This window comes from Poecilia mexicana, unplaced genomic scaffold (assembly GCF_051168715.1).
Source record: "Poecilia mexicana isolate PSO_F unplaced genomic scaffold, ASM5116871v1 scaffold_20, whole genome shotgun sequence".
Lineage (NCBI taxonomy): Eukaryota > Metazoa > Chordata > Actinopteri > Cyprinodontiformes > Poeciliidae > Poecilia > Poecilia mexicana.
The window spans coordinates 10,218,465-10,235,839 of NW_028263389.1; the positions used below are offsets into that span (position 1 = coordinate 10,218,465).

At 37.8% G+C, this 17,375-nt stretch overlaps 1 protein-coding gene and 1 non-coding gene across 2 annotated transcripts; both read right to left on the reverse strand.

Annotated features, from left to right (window-relative positions):
• Positions 1–7,929: 7,929 nt before the first annotated feature.
• On the reverse strand, positions 7,930–8,002 carry trnar-ccg (transfer RNA arginine (anticodon CCG)). Its single transcript has one exon. It is a non-coding gene; the product is annotated as a tRNA-Arg (tRNA).
• A 334-nt stretch (positions 8,003–8,336) lies between these two features.
• On the reverse strand, positions 8,337–15,453 carry fbxo15 (F-box protein 15). The gene is made up of 9 exons (XM_014989644.2): positions 15,383–15,453; positions 15,124–15,228; positions 14,212–14,442; positions 12,223–12,426; positions 11,998–12,127; positions 11,766–11,848; positions 10,946–11,091; positions 10,244–10,368; positions 8,337–8,975 (listed from the first exon to the last, which is right to left on the reverse strand). Exons 1-9 carry the CDS (start codon positions 15,451–15,453, stop codon positions 8,712–8,714), a joined length of 1,359 nt encoding a protein of 452 aa, XP_014845130.2. The 3' UTR covers positions 8,337–8,711.
• Positions 15,454–17,375: the final 1,922 nt, after the last annotated feature.

Consider the following 17,375-nt stretch of genomic DNA (forward strand, 5'->3'; position numbering starts at 1 on the left):
GGGTAACATAGTTACTTTATTGTGGAAAAGTCCAAGATTTTTAGCCAATTATCCTGAAACGTCATGAAATCAAGAGCCTTGTTGACATTGCTCTTCCCTGTGCCAGATGTGAAAAATCACAAGGTGTTTTAGTGCCTTCTTGTGGTCACTGTAAACTTTCTTTGGGTTACTGCAGCCTAGTACATGACTGTGTACACACAGCAGGCAATATGAATCACAATGCATGTGACAAAAACATTTAAAATGATCAACATGCCGATCCAGTGATTTCCTTTCTGACAATTTATAATTAAATGCAAAATATCGTATTAAAATGTGAAGTTTAGAGAAATGCATGGATATTCTCACCATGTCATGTATTAAAAAAACATGGAAAATAACTCTATGATAGCATGACACTTTCCACTCTTTATTGCTATGTTGACACTTAAATGAGTGAGAAAATCCATCCTGCTAAAAGAAAAAAGAGTAATCATATGAAAACAGTATGGAATTAATAGCATAAGACATAATCGTACCTGCAAATTAAGATCTCATCGCAACCACATCACCGAGGTGTTCCAGCTGGTCTTCTGCAACCTGCGTTCATTAGTCATGAGTGTTGGTCATTATTTCACGAAAAGCCTCCGGGATTGTTGCTCAGGGAAACAACATCCATCAGCACTGGGTAGATCGGACACATTCAATCACGGAGTGGCCGAGATAATAAAAGAAATCCATTTGATTAAGATAGCAGAGTAATGAAGTGAGGTGCAAAATACTTGACCTTTCAGAATTCATTCCAGTTTAATAGAGACTTGAATTAATCACGTTGCCACATAAGTTACTGCTGCACACCGTCGCACTGGTGCCTTCTGTACCTCGAAAACTTTCATTACTTTTACAAAAAAAGGATCGACTGCACACACACACGCACACACACAAATTTACAGAAACCAAGCTCTTGCTTTTGCAGGAAAATATTTCACTTTGGCATAAAACAGCAAGATTTTCCTGAAAGAAATCAGTTTGCATTTCTGTTCACTACTGAGCCTCATTTAATGACACCAAACGTAAAAACTGTCTCATTAAGTTCAATCATGAACATTTTCTTTTGAACGTGCTTGTGTGCAACACTAATGCTTATAGCTAGCAACATTTGTTTTGCACCTGAAAAAATAAATTGTGCCCTTCATTTATGCTTTTGTGAACTTTGTGCCCTCTCTTCTCTATATTAATGAGCAAAGCCACTTTTTTTTTCTTTCTTTTTTTTAATTAATCTACAGGAACACTCCAGTCTGGTGGCAACCAGTGAGGACATGTAAAAAATTTCCAAGCAGGAGGCAAAAAAAGCCTGCAGGATATCCAGGAGCAGATGGATTTTCAAACGGGTTGGAAGAGCTTGTTAGGCTTTAGCTTGTCGCTGTATTGGAAAGACATTCTGCTCTCAAAGGTTTTATTTTACCTTTATGTTTTACTGGTGTTGCTTCTGGAGCATTTCTGTTGACTTATCTTTGCAGCAGCTCTACCCTAGTAGTAGATGTAAAAAATATAGATTTTCTTCAAAGCACATACACTAGAGTGTGTTTACTACTTGTTTGATGACTAATGACTTATTATTTGTATTGAAATGGTTTATTTTCATTGTAATAGAAAAATTCCATCCATTAAATTATAAACGGACAGTTTTCAGGTGCCTTCTCAAAATGGTACACTGTTCGATTTAGATGCTTTTGACAAGTATTGAAGCAGACTGCTTTATGACACATCCTTTTTGTTGCTGCAACCACTGCATGAGCATTGAAATGTCATCCTGGCCACAGTGACTGCCTTCTGCTTTAATAGGTGCCAAGCACCGGTGGCCCTGCAGCAGAGATCTGATTAAAACGTAATCATCCAGTACCACATTGGCTTGTTTTCTGCCCGTGCAAAAGATGACTCTTATTGTTCTCCAGGGGACGTCCAGATAAACATATTTAACAAATGAGCTGCCGAGAAGAGAAAAAAATAATCGTGAATAAATACATATTTATTATGTGGATCTTAACTGATTTCCAACAGGACATGCGATGTCTTTAGAAAGACTTTAATCCTCACAGTTTTCTTCTGTCTTGGCTTCTTCTTTCACTTACATTAAGTTTCAGATGATGAAACGCACGTTTATCTCAGACAAAGGTTACAGAGCATAAATGTTTTCATATTTAAATTCCATCTATTAAATGAATAATACGATGCAAAATATCTACTTTTGACGAGTCATGTATGTATTTCACCTTAACTGGCAATTGCTGTGGAGGAAATTTGACACATTCTTCTTTGCATAATTATTTTAATTAGCCACTCTGGAGGATTGTCATGGATTTTTTGGGGGAATATTTAGAAAGGGACTTGTCTATCTACATAGCTTGACCCAGTTCTATCAATTAAAACAAATCTACCAGGTCTTGAAAAACCAAAGTAACCCCAAACCATCACACTATCCCCACCATCTGTGTGAGGCTCCATTTCTGAAATGCTGTTGTTGAGGTAAAAAAAAAAAAAAAAAAACCCTTATATTTTCTTCTGGGAAAAATGCATTCACTGTCAAAATGTCTTGTAGATTTTAGAAAGCATGATTCTGTTAGAGTTCTGTTACAATACTAGACATACCTGTTTGATTACCATATTTACTGAACATGCAGAAAACAAATGAGGCTTTCTTTTTTTCCAGTCTGTACCTCTTTCTCTGCCTCTCGTTCTTTCCTCTGGCTTCCTTCTTAATAGCGGTTCAGATCAATAGCATTTGCCTCAGGCACAGACCTTTGCACTGATGCCAATTGTTCCAAGAACTCGCAGAGCCCAGACCGTTTTATGTGAAGCCCACAGAAGACACCACATTTAACATTTGATTTAGGCTGGTGGAAAACGTGTTTATTTTGCTCAGTGTCATGGTGTTGTCATGGATATACTATGCCTGGAATAAAAATCAAGCCAGGCATGGAAAGATTGGCAAAAAAAATAGATTGTGATTTATGCTAAAAAATATAGTACATGAATTACGTTTACCAGAATAAGCCCTTACAAATGGTGCAAGGCAGGTAAAATGTAAAATGTACATTTACAGATACATGCATTTACAGAATCATACATTATGATTCTTCTAGACAGTGAAGTGAAATGGTTAAAAGTACAAATTAATGCCACTAATTAGCATTTGAAGCACTGAATAATGTCACTGTTTTACATAGCTGTCAAGACACAGAAATATTTTTCTTACACTTGGTGTTTTTGAAGGATTGTTTTTGTGCTTTCAGCTTCCTGTGGTTGTTACAGTGAAGTAGTTTGCATTTGTAGAAAATCATATGTTTTGATCTGCATTTGACTGGTTTGCGGTTTAGCTGAGTTTCTTCCTTTTATTTATTTATTTATTTTTTTTTTTGTCCATTTCAGTAATCGCACCCTTCTAGAGATGTACTGTCTACGGCTGCACCTAATCAGATGAAGCTTAACCTGCATCCTCAGCAGGTACTCTTAACCTCAAGGCCTTTCAGGGAAGCCCTGAAAGGCAAGAGAAAATGAAGGGAAGATCTCTCCTGTGAAATTTCAAGTGTCAATCGACAACCCTCCATCTTTCTATTTGTCTTATTCCACATTGAAGTTTCTCTGCTTTGACTTCAGATATAATCTTTTTAACCATTGTGAAACTTTGTGAAGATTTTTTTTTTTTTTTTAATCAAAGTACAGAGAATTTTTTTCTGGTTAACCTGAAAGCAGAGAAGGTATCGTACTTGAACTTTTTTTTTTGTAGCATCACCTTGTTTGCACAGCTATAAAAATGCCATTGATTGTAAGGTACAACCTAATGCAGTCAACTCCTTCGAGAAAACACATTTAGTCCAGGTTGTTTCCGTTCGTTCTTTTGCACACCGACGAATATGTGACCTTTTTAACCAACGCTCGGCAGCAACTTGACAAAAGAAAATAGTTACCCTTTACCTGTCCAACAAATGCTCGCTCTGAGACCTGGGAGACACAGGATGTTATGGCGAGAATAAAAACCAGCCAACCATTAAATTACAGGAAGTGCTTCAACAATGTACTACATAATGTGCTGACACATGCCATCTCTTTTCCCCTTTTACAGCCCCACTGCAACGTGTGAGGCAAGGGAGGATGACACCAGTGTTGAGTTATTTGTCCTAGATACTCTGATCCCGTCCATATAGTTTTCTTAATTTCCAGATAATGGAAAGAAGAGAAACCACATTTCTGAATGACTGCCAAGCAAAACTATAGGCAAGTGGTTGTACATATAGTTATTGCTGTAATGAGAAAATAAACACATATACCTCATATTTAAACAGTAAACCTTTGCCTTTTAATAATTACATTACTTATAAAAATTCATAGCTAGCAGTAGAATATAACTTAAACAATGTGCACTGCTGCGTAATCGTTCAGCAGCCTTTGGTGACGCATGTTTCTACCAGCTATGTGCATCTAGGCCAACTCTCATCTGAAAGTTGCAATTTTATTGTGTCATCGCAGATTCTGAATACTAATTGAACAGTTTTGCTCTCTCTCTCTCTTTCTCTCTCTCCCTCAGGATGCCTTTTCATTTTGTCTGTTGCTGTTTTGTGTTCACTTGCTCCTCAACCGCATAAAACTTTGTGTTAAATGGGTTATGTTTCGTTGACGTGCGTTCGAATTTGCCAAAGCTTTATCGTCTCGTTTATCTGCGCTTGGTGCTCCAGTAGCTTATTCAAGATAGAAGATGTTCTATGCGCTCTATGCTGAGCTGTTCTTCTTCAAGCAAGACGTTATTAATCCTGTTTACTTTCACTCCAGAAAGTTTAATTAAAATGACTGGAAATACTCAGCAATTAGCAGGGAATATAGGAGTTTTATTTGATGTATTTTTTTGAATCCACCTCACTGCCTCTTGAGGTTTAAACTAATCTCAGCTCTCTCCCTGTAATTTAATGGTTGTATAGATTACGATGTAAAAAGGTGGGAATCACTCAATCAGATCAAAAATGAAAATAAAATAAAAACCAACCATCGGATCTTGGGTGGTTTGGACATAAGTTTTGACAGTGTTGTGGTTTGTGACATCTTCTGAACGTTTTCATGCGTCAGTCTCACATTTGCCTCAGGTCTATATTTATTGACACTTATTGTATGTGTTCTGCACTAAGCCTTAGGTTTCACTGCTCCATTTTTAATGGATTGCTGTCTCCACAGCTGCCCTCCAGCTATTCAATCAGCAGCGACCTGTAAAAACACCGAGAAGCTGCATCACCGAGCCTTTTAGGCCAATGGACAGCCATCATCCATGGGCCTGTGTAACCTTTGTAGTGCATGTTTTTTTTATTATTATTTGTATGTATACCTTAGTCATGCATTGTTGAGTAGATTTACTCTGTGTCACATCTTTAATTTTGACTCTGTTTGAAGGAGAAGACTTTTTGTGTAGCTTCCAGTTTTATTATTCATTCAGGGATGTTTTGTGAGCTACTTTGTCCTGAGCTCTTCCTGAAGGTAAAATGCATCCATGTCAAGAATTATGGTTGCTCCTTTCTTCTCTTATACCATCAAGCCAGGGGCCATAATTGACCAAAAATGTAGGATCTGTCTGTAGACTTGCCAGCAAATGAATGCCTCCCTTGGCTGCTATCTCTGTGAAATAAGTTGTGTTATAACGTAACGAGAATAATAAATAAGGCTTTCGCAAATCTCCATCTTACTATTTCAATTTGTCACTCTAATCTCTAGAAGCCTTCTCAGTTCCCCAGTCCCCCATCCCAGCAGGAACATAAAGGGGGTCAGAACAAGGTGAAAGAAAATGACAGTAACTACAATATAATTATGAAATAGTTCACGTCCAGCACTGTAATGGGTTGAGCCATCTGTTAATTTGTAGTATCTACAAATCACTTTTTTTTTGCCTGATTATGGATCTCCTCATGAGACGATTCTGGCGAAGACATTTTGAGCTGTTGTCGCAGATGTTGCAGTGATTATTATATGCATAATTAACTTCACCGACATGCCATCGCAGCCCAACAACATAATAAACACGGAATATTAATTGTAAGGATTTGTAAGGACAAAGACACTCGTGTGTGTGGGAGAAGACTGTGGCTATACCTGCAAGACCTTTTTGAATAAAGAATATGTGATTTAAAATTAAAATGATGATCTCAGCTGATCTCCCTGCTGTTGGATTTCTTTTAGTTGACAGAGGACTAAATGAGAGCCGTGTCAATGGCCTGCAAGGCTGAATTATTTGTGGGTCCAGCTGGTCACTCACAAGGGAGAGAATTAAAAGCTAAAAATGGAAGCAATTTTCTTCCAAGATTAGCTGGGGAGGAAGCTAAAGAAGATAAGTTTAATGAAGAGTCGTGCCACTACATTTAGCTTTTTCTTGTGGATAATGTCGCCTTTGTATTTGGCGCGCTGTTTTACAAGGCTCGTAGGGTAATTATGAAAAAAAATCAGAAGTATGTTAAAATGAGATCACTGTCGTGTTGTGCCCATGAGAGCAAGAAGACATGTTTGTTTGGAGCTTTTGTTGAGCCGACGGAGTAAGGAGAATAAAAGCGGCGGTGAGTGCAGAAAGTTCATTGTTTACCAAAGAGAGCCCTCTGCTGGAGAACCGCCTTGTTTAAGCTTCATTTAAATAAACCTACATTACGTTACTGCTTGTGCACTCACGTCACACGTTTTATAAAGGAGAATAAATGTGCTTGGATAAGTTTTTACTTTCTGCAAAAGCAAACTCTGGGATTCACAGATCTTCGCCCCAGCAGCACCTGTAAAGCCTTCTGAGCCGTTATGTGTCTCAAACGACATGAATAACTGTCTCATATTTTGCCAGACCATTACCAACACACATTACCCTTGGGTCCTGCTTTTGTCTTATAAAAAGGAATGAAGAAGTGCCAGTTTGCAGCGGATGATGATGGCAGCAAACAGCAGTATAAAGGCCATTGAGATTGAAATGTGTGGCAACTGGAAGAGCCATAAATGGTAGATATTAAAGACCAGGCAATGGCAATTGAGTAATATTTGCCAGTTTATTACATGCCCCACACTTTTTCAATATGGCCTTGTGGCATGAGGATGCTGTTTATGGTTATTCTCCGATATCAAATTAAGTCCAGCTTCGAATGCGAATGAAAAGCTGTGGAAAATACAAAGTAAAGTAAGCGCTGGTGGTTTCCCATGCCGATTGTGTCTGATTCTAGCTTTGAAACCTAGGAAAAAAACTAAAGATAATTTCTTCAGTTGTTTAGTAACCTAATGCAAATAATGTACAAAACTAAGTGTCTTTCAAGGTGATGATGGCCCTATCAACAACAAAAGCAAGAGATTTTGTCCTTGTATTGGTTTATCATCGGCTCAGCGACAATATCAAACAACTGCCTTGGCAATAAATCTAATGCTGGGGCCACAGTTTCCCAAAGTATGCGGACATCAATTTAATTTCCATCTGAAAGCGGAAATTAAAATAGGTTGCTTTTGGCAATGCAATTGAGCATGTGCTGATTTTTAGCGTTTTTTTTTTTAATGGAGCAAAAATAAAATAAATGTGATCTGACCCTAAATTTAAATAAATAATAAAAAAAAATCACAAAACTATCAAAATAAAAAATTTGCTAATTATGCATTATGAAGGGTCAAAAGTGCCACAGTGTTAGATACATGTGTATATTTTACTTTAAAGTGAGAGGCTTACATGCATTTCCTTTGCAATTGGAATTGCTTTTCAATCCTCATGTTATGCTAATTTCTGAGGAACATCAGTAATGTCTCTGGGTCAGTTTGACCTGTGGAATGTAAAATCATGCAATCGTGTCGGAAACCAAAAAAATTCCCAAAAACATTCTTGCATCTGATTATTAACTTCAATACTAACCATTATCCAAAATCTTTAAATGATACAGTTTCTCAGTGACTTGCATTAACCGACCCAGGTGGGACTTGAACCCACAATCCCCAGCTCCGGAGGCTGATGCCTTATCCATTAGGCCACTGGGCCACAGAATGCAGTGGCCAGACGGAACCAAAAGATTGATCTCCTGGAAATGGATGCATCAGTTTTCTTCTAAATGATAAATGAGAAAATATGATGCAATCAAAACCTAACATGTTTTTGAGATACTAAATTTTGCAACTGAGCAATAAGGTAGTACTTTATAAGTTTACAGACATACAAGTCTGTAAACATACATAATAGCATAGCATTTTGCCAAACCAAATTAGTGTAAAATAGAAAAAAAAGCATAACAATTATTCTCTTTAAAACCAACCTGTGCTGCAAAATATCTTTGTGTAGAGATATTTTGAACAACATCCAGAGCGCCTTAATTTTCATTATGTTAAACAGCCACATCTTTCCAAACACAAATCTCAAGAGCTCTTTGTGTTTTTAAGCACAATAACAAAGGTTCACTGTAAATGTACGGTTGATATTTCTACAGAGTTCAGGCTGCTTGGAGCTTTTTGGCAATACGATAGAGAATGAAGTCTCAAAATTCATGTTTTTTTTTTTTTTCCTTTTAATTCCTTTATCCACTTATAACTGTGAAAATTAGAAGGACCAACATGTCAGGGTTTCAAGCACACCATTTATTCAGTGCAGTCACAAGGCACTGCGTCAGACTCAACACTTCACCTGACAGTTTTCCACTGAATGGACAATTTGTAAAACCACTGCAGATGTAAAATACAACAGAGATACACACTGATCAGTAATCTCTGCTGAAATGTTTGTTGACAAACAAAACACTCACGTAGACAACTAAGCTGACGACAAAATACTTCTTTGCAGTCATCTTTACAAGCTGCATCTTCGCCTGAATGTTTGAGTCCTCATGCTGGATGAGATAGTGTTCGCCATCGTAGTCATATGAGACAGCTGCCTCCTCCGGCTCCATGGAAATGGGAGTAGTGACACGACTGAATTGGTTTCCGAATTCGTCCAGCAGCGTTAGAGACATAATGCAGCAATTCTGGCAAAGTGTTGCAAGGCACACATGAGTCAGCAGTTGGTGGATTATCACAGTTGATTTCATCACATCATTTTGCAGTTGACACATACAGAAATTTTTGTCACCGTGTGCAGGCATTTATTTTCCCAGCAATTAACCACGAAAAAAAAAAAAAAAAATAAAAAATAAAAAAAACCTTCTGTACCATTTTGGTGCGTAAGGTTAGATTGAAAAGTGAGAATGTAAACGTTAAAGTCATGAACAATCCGCCTTGCAGAGCTGCTGCTTTTATGATGAACAAAATCTACTAGTTGGTCCTACAACATCTCCACCTGCAGTGTAGTGTATCTATCATAGTGAAAGCATCTTCTCAGCTAACTCCAGCCAGAAGAAGCAAGTAGAGCTTTTGGCAAAATGCAAGACATTCCTAGAGATTAGATAGTTTCAGTTCATGAAGAAGGATGTCAGACAAACTAACCCAATCTGCATACTACAAACCACTATTTGCAGATATTGAATTTATGGATACATAGTTGAGAAAACTGTACAACGTCTTGAAAGAAAGGCTGTCACAACAAGGCGGCATTATTTCCATGACAACAGACAGCGGGGTTAGGGTTGTTGGACAGATTGACAAGTGGGAGTAGGTACCGTCACTGAGTCTGATGCTTTGTGCTTCAGGATTAAACAACCAGCTGCGTTGTCTCCTTCAGCATTTTGTTTCTGTTTGGCACTTCTACAAGATGTCCGTTGCAGAAGCAAACACAACCAGAACGCTTATTGTTAAAGTTTATGTCTGGAAAAAAAAAAAACAAGTTTGATACATCTGAAGTAGGTTGGTTTTTAAAATCAACAAAATATTCTGCTAGTTAATGTTATTCATCTAACTTTTAAGATGTGTTTTTTTTTGCTTGTTTTTTTTTTTTTTTTTTCTAAAATTGAACTATTATGTTAATGTATATCAAAATTGTAAGCAGGACGTATTTGATTCAAGATAAGATTTTTATTTAAATTTATAATAAATAGTCTGTCACATGGTAATTAATCGAAATTCAGTTTAACCACTAACTCAATATTCATCAGATAATATTTGATGTACATTTACTGCAATAGTGTTCATAATTTTTATAAAATATTCCTCATCTACAAGCTTCCTCTGCCGCTGCTTTTTTTTTTTTTTTTTTCAGCGGTTCTGTTGCAAAATGTATTTTTTATTTTTTTAACCCAATGTACTCTGACAATGCACTTTCGGTGTAAAACATTAGACAGAAGCAGTTCACATGTGGTACCTCCACTGTGCCTTGCAAGGCTTCACATTGCCAGGGCAGGACTGGTTTCCCAGAAAGCTGGATGTGCTGTGAGGAGTCGGCTCTGCTGATGGCAGTCAGCTGGATCCATCCGTCAGAGATGTGAGCTGGTCACAGACAACACATAACAAATGGATCTTTACTTTATAATATAAATAACACCATGGAAATCATCTGTATTTCCAAGTATTTATGCATATTAGCTTAATTCTTAAGAAGCTATATGTAAAATTATATTTAAAGTAGTTTTGCATCAAATGAGTTTAAAACTTGAGAAAATTAAGCATAAAAATCTTATAACACTTATTTAAATCCTTAAAATATGTTTCTTGATTAAGGAAAATGGCTTTATGTTCGCGAAATGCAATGGATTAAGTAAGAAATTTCTAAAAAATGTTGCATAAAGAATACAAAATAGCTCAGTTTTTTATTAAATAAAAATATGGCATCTTTATTTGAAAAAAAATATTCAAGCTAAGTGTTCAACTTTCAAAAATAGCAGTCGTGGCGTGACAATGGGCTTCATTAAGAGAAACTAAATCTCATTATATGTGCAAATTGACAGTCAAAGAGACCAAAACAAAAAGCAGTGCTTGAATTTATTTATTGCCACCTGATTTTTAGCACACATCTAAACCAGTGCAGTATAGTATGGCTTTGAGGTTATGATGAGAAATTAGGTACCTCTCTGACAAAAAAGCTGGGAAAAGCTTTCTGACATGAGTTTGCATACAGTGTTGTGGAGAACAATATGTAGTTTGTAACCATGGAGACCGTATTCGGGGTCTATGTCATCAAAAGGGGGTTGGACGATTGGCTCTACATAGGAACTGAAGCAGAGAAACATGTTAAAGATGACACAAGAAAAGGAGAAAATTGCCATTGCATTACAAAGACATTTCAGCAAGGTATTTGTTTGTAGGACTAATCTCTGTGCATACTGCAAATATACTGAACACTTTCAAATCTCCAGTAGAGGGAGCCAAATCCACTGTTTGTTAAATAGAATTTAGACCCTGAAAAGTGTATTGTTATGTTGTTTTGTGTTCAAAATGTCAGATTAGTTTTTGCTAATCTGACATTCAGGACAGATTTGCTGATTTGCACAATTAGTTACTACATAGACGCAGTTTTGATAAGTTCTGCCTCTTGAGTTATGAATTTTTGCAGCGACGCTGAATAGTTTCTATGAGCCTCTTGAATTCTCTTCTGATCAATGCTATAAATGCTTCCCTTTTCAGTTAATTGTCATTGTAAAAAAAAAATAATAATAAAAATTATATATATATATATATATATATATATATATATATATATATATATATATATATATATATATATATATATATATAAAACTGTAAAACTTTGTGTTTTTTCTTTCCAAATTGCAATTTTGCTGTACTTTTGCTCTTTCATATACATTGAAGGTGTTGGTTGTAACATACAATATTCAAAAGGTATTGCAACTATTGCAGTGGAAAAGTGTGACTGCGTTGCAGCTTGCCAATCGTGAGATCCACGAGTGCTTCTCTCCACCAGTTTGTAGAAGTGCAGAGTGAAGATAATGAACGCCACAGAGCCCCCGTCCTGCAGAAAGAGTCATCTCATGCATATCTCGCAATTCTCCCTGCTAAATCAGTCACGTTGACCTGAATGATTACCTCTCACACTGCTTTAGCTACAATAATTAGTGGATAATAATGAAGAAAGAAAACAGCTGCCTGCGAAGGTATTACCCTCCAAAGACCAATGATGATTCCAGGCTGTAATAACTTCAGCAGCACAAATTGGTCCCGTCCAATGACCTGCGCGCATTTAGTTAGAGGCTGCATGTCTAGGTTTGCCACCAGGGATCTCTTGCTGGGTCTGACAGAACAAGCATAGAGCACAGCTGGTTTCACAAAGAGATGAGAGGACAAGAGGGAGAAAAGGGTTGAACTGGATGCTGTAGCTGTCTTAACTTCTTTAGGCTGGGGCAGCTGAAGGCAATCCTCCTGACGCCGTGTAGTTGAAGGCTGAAAATCTCCTCGTAGTTGGGCAAGCGGTCTCCACCACACCAGCACAGTGTCAGTGAAGTCTCAGAGAAGCGGGACCAGCTCAGCTCCAATGTACTCTCACGTCCAGACATATCAGTGACGGTCAGCTCCCAGGTGACACGCAAGTTCCTAGAGGAGGATAGCACAGTGTTGAAATAAAGCAATAGGAGCCGAGGAGTGACACGCTAGCATGTGAGAGTTCAGCTACTATTTCTCAAAGCTAGGTTTGACAAGAAAAGGCAGCTTAATCTAAATATTGAGCAAACAAAAAGGGGCAGGATTTGCCAAAAGCTGACTGCTGCTTTTTTTTTTTCTTTAATCACCAAAATTGTAAACCCCAACGGCTGTAATGTTTCTTATGTCAGTGCAAGAGAATTGCATGACTCCTTTTAAGCTGTTCTGACTAATGAAATGATGTGCAACGAATGAAATGAAACGGCAGCTGTTGTGATAAATCTCCTGATCCAATTCTGTCTAAACTGTGATTCACGACTGCCCCCACTGTGATGTAGCCAGCTTCTCGCTGAGGCACGAACCAATATCAATTAGGTGAGGGAACAAAGCTTAAAAACTGGAGCAGCCCGGGAGGGCCCCGAATGACCCAGGGGATTTCACTCCGCGTCGTCTGTGTGTGCGATGTCTTGTGAAATGATTATTACCAAGGTAAATCGCATGCTCCTCAGTGTCTCTAACAGACAAAACCCCCTGTAGGGAATTGTCTCAGCTGGTGGGATGAAGAAGGGGGAGGAGGGGAAGAGATGGCAAGGCGTGTGTCTGCATGTGTGTGTTGGCACCTGAGGGTTTGAGGGGGCTAAGTAATTTATTTCAACAATTCCGACAGACTCTGCAAGGAACACAATTATTTCTACTCCCCCCCTCTATAGCACAACAACTGCTTCAGAACTCAAAATTGAGTGGTGCACAGCCTCTAATCAGAGGTTATAAAAACACACCAGAACCCACAGTAGAGGAACTGGAGGAGCTCCACCCCCTCCCCTCCACCTGTGAGCCAGTATCCCCTTTGTGCAGAAACCGCATTCAGACGCAGACCTCCTCTCTCACCTTTAATAAGAAAATGTCATTAAGTGCGCACAATATGAAAAGCAAACCGCGCTCTGTTTTGGATTGGAGGCAGATTGTCTCTTCTGTCTGCCCTTGAACCATCTCAGCAGCAAAGGCTGAATTTAAAAAGTTTTACTCCTTTTTTATAATGGTGGGGGGGAAAAAATCCATCCAGCTCAGCTTAAAGTTGAGGAAAAGAATTAGAAACCTTAAAAGGGGCCAATATAGATAAAGTAAAATACAAAGTATATCCATGTGATCCCAAAATAAATTGCTCATTTGGTTGGTTTTATTTAATGAGAACTTTATGAGTTCTCAATTAGTTCAATGATCTTTAAAAAAAAATCACTAATCATGCAACTCAAGTGACTTTCGATTTCAGTCGAAAGACAGATAACATATCAGGTTTGTAGCTTATAATGTCCTTTGAGGTGCTGTGCACACAGAGACGAATCCAGTACATTTTCGTAAACGATGGAAAAAAAAAAATGTACGTCCAAACGGGATGCAGCACCACAGAAAACACTGCAGTAGGTATGCCGAGTTAATCGATGGTGCTCTAACTCTGTCAAAGAATAACCAAAAAAAAAAAACACCGAATGCCACCAAACGGTGCAATATGTGTGATTTGTGAGAGTGGAGGAGGTTACACAGAAAAATGGAGCTACCGCGTCATTATTTCATTTAAGACGAGTCGACTCGCATGTACACACTGAAACATGAAACTGGCATTTTTTTAAATCATCCACTTTGGGGGACAGCCTAAATGACAAAAATGTTTCACGATACACATAGTCTTACTTCCATGTGGATGGCGCCAGAATGTGGTTGTTTATCTGTTTTTAACAATACCTGAGGACTTGCTCTGTTTGACTCGGCAAACCAGTGTGGCTGTTGATGGGTCCAAGAAGACGTTTCCATTTTTTCATCTCACAATGTGCTACTGTCTTGACATGCAGCTCTTTCCAGTAACCCGCAGCATGGTCCCTAGTCTTCTTGGATAAAAGCTGGACATTCACGATCCTAGCTTTTTGCTTTTCATTGTTGCAAATGTCAGCAATGTACAGCTTCTTCCACAGAACACTGCATGGAGAGAATTGAGAGTAACAGAAGATTGTTGGTAAAAACACCTGAAAAGACTGATACTTAAAGTAAACAGACATGATCTCTAGTGTGAACAATGGTCATTAATGCATGCATTCACATATTACATTTTGTTAATCTTAAACGGAATCTTTTATATTACTAGGTTTTCAATCCCTCATTAAGCTTTGAGTAACTGCAACTCCTTGAAATCTGCATTTTAGTTTAGAACCGGTTTTGGATTTTTTTTTAAAACAACATTCAGATGTATTACACCATGTACCGTGCCAAGTACCATTCTCTTTGATGTGCTTTACATAAAATAATGTGAATTATATTTGACAAGGAAATACAGCCTTGCTGTCACAGTTTAACAACATGTACGTCTTGGTCTGGGAGTATAAATGCCCTCTTGTTTTATACTTACAAAAGTGTTGTCAGAAAATACCACTGCACGATAATTCAGTGATATAAACAGCAATGAACAAAAATGCAACACTTAATACACTTAATGCAGCATTATAAGCCAAACTCTTTTTTTTTTTGTCTGAGGAGTTCAAAATTTTACATGAATCCAAAAATATTATTTTTTGAGTTGGGGAAAAAAAAAAAAAAAAAAAAAAAAAAACATAGGATATTTAATTACACCTAATGTATTAATTATCACTGGATGAAACTTACTTATTACTGGCAAGCTGATAGAACCGCTTATTAGTGTGACTCATGCTGAAAAGTGCATAGGCATCCAGGTAAGACAGAATTTTATCCAGTATCTCAAGTGGTAGTCTGCAAAATAGAAAACGAGACATGCATGATTCCAAAACATTTTCAATGCTAATTGTCTTGCTTTCACCTTTTTACACTTTCTCTCTTTCTAGAGCGCGCCAGGCATTAACCCTAAAATACATAATACAAAGGAGAAAGGGAGTTCTGACATTACTTGTCGAAGTTCTTCTGAGTGGACGTCGCCACAGCTCGCAGTCTGGAAGGTACCGCTTTTGAAGATGCCATTTGTTTTCCCCACTTTTTAGAACAGACAGAGCTGCCGAGTCACGTTACAACACAAGTTTGTTACTAAAGCAAAAACTCGTTTTTTTTTCCACCGAATTTATATCTGTCTGTAAAAAAAAACAATACGTAGAGGTTTTACTCCCCGCGTCTCGTTGCCATGGTGATGACAGAGCGTGATTCTTAAAGGGGAAGAGGAGAACCTAAACTTCCGGTGCAAAGGATAGTATCGTATAGTGATTTGCCAACCAACCAATAGGCAGAAGTTGCCTTAAGACACTGCCCCTCCTCATTTGCATAATAATGCAGAAACGCATTGTACAGTATAAAGAAGAGACAAGAAAATGTAAAAACAAAATGCATGTTGAAAATGTACAAGATATATTGATGACAACACGTTTAAGGAAAAGGCTAAACAAAACATATATATTTCTGCTTTTATTTAAGGCAGTCTAATCACCATTTACGCACATATTCACATGCTGTCAATAGCAAGTTACTGGACTGTAGCCACAGTTGCCCTGGGGCAGGTTGACAGAAGCCCTTTGACCACCAAGGGAATCGAACCAATGGGTGGGTTTTAACCTGAAACTTGAGTAAGATTTCAAAACCAAAACAGGTACATCCATTTGTCTCTTCACTTAAGTTTAGGATAGAGGTGGCATCTCACACTGCAGAAAATAAGATTTCTCTATTCGAATTTAAACATTACTTCAACATTGAGACCACATTTCAAGTAAAATCATACAGTATCATTAATATCTGCACAGATGCAATGAGACAGATGGTCTGGCAGATACTGTAAGTGGTTGTGTAAACATAAAGTGGGCCAGCTTGGAGTTTTAGTATGCTTTACTTGCCTTATATGTAAAGATAACTTTTATAAGAGTTAGCAAATAGAGGTGTATAGAGCATAAAACAAAATAAAGAAAAGCATAGATTGCTCCACATTTGATCAAATCTGAAGCGGAGCTGTGCTGATGTAATCAGACGTAGAGAAGAACACATACAAGGCAAAGCATATTGCAAAAAAATAAAATAATAAAATAACTAAAGCAGATGGCTCATTTTAAGACCCATCACATAACTGTCCTCCCCATTCAAGGAGGCCAGTAGGCTTTGCTTGCTGTCAGTAAATATAACCATAACTATGTTGTCAGTCTTGCCGATCAGCTTGCCTGATGGAAGCGAAGTCCCTTCCGGGCAACAGCAGCCCCTGGTATGGTAACATTAAGTAGGCCACATCCCTTTTCCGTGCATGTCCCCTGTACTTGACATTTGATGTTTTCTGTAGTCGTCTGTCCTTCGGAGGGCCCGGGGACAGTTGTGGCTCGTGGATACCTGATGTCACCCTTCTGCATGATTTGCCAGTAAGCTCTGACAGAGCAATGTTTGACAAACAGTACAGAGGGAAGAGGAAAGATATTAAACATGATTAAAATTTGGTTTATTTTTTTATTTTTTAGCTTTTAGCAGGGTGCATCAGATGTGTGGGAACATCTGGTTTCACAGGTCACAGATTCATATTTATGTCAATGCATTCCCAGAATGTTCATATGTCACAATTATTATTTTTAACCTCATGTTTGACCCTCAAGTAAAACATACATCTGTATGCAAAAATATACCCTTTTAGGATGTCAATACTTTATCATGTTACAATTAATAAACCGATGCCTTTTTCCTGTGACTTTATGGAATGGGCCAAGACAAAGTAGCACATGGTGAAATGGGAGAATATACCCAGATAGCACATGATGTTAAATCAACGTTGAAAAATAGTTAGAATCGTTGATTTTTGGTTGAAGTCGACAAATGACGGTGGATCAACCATCAAACAACCATCCAATCAAACCGTTGAAACTGTGACATTGAATCAACGTTGTTTTGTGGTTGAAATCTGATCACTGAAATGCCGAAGTCTG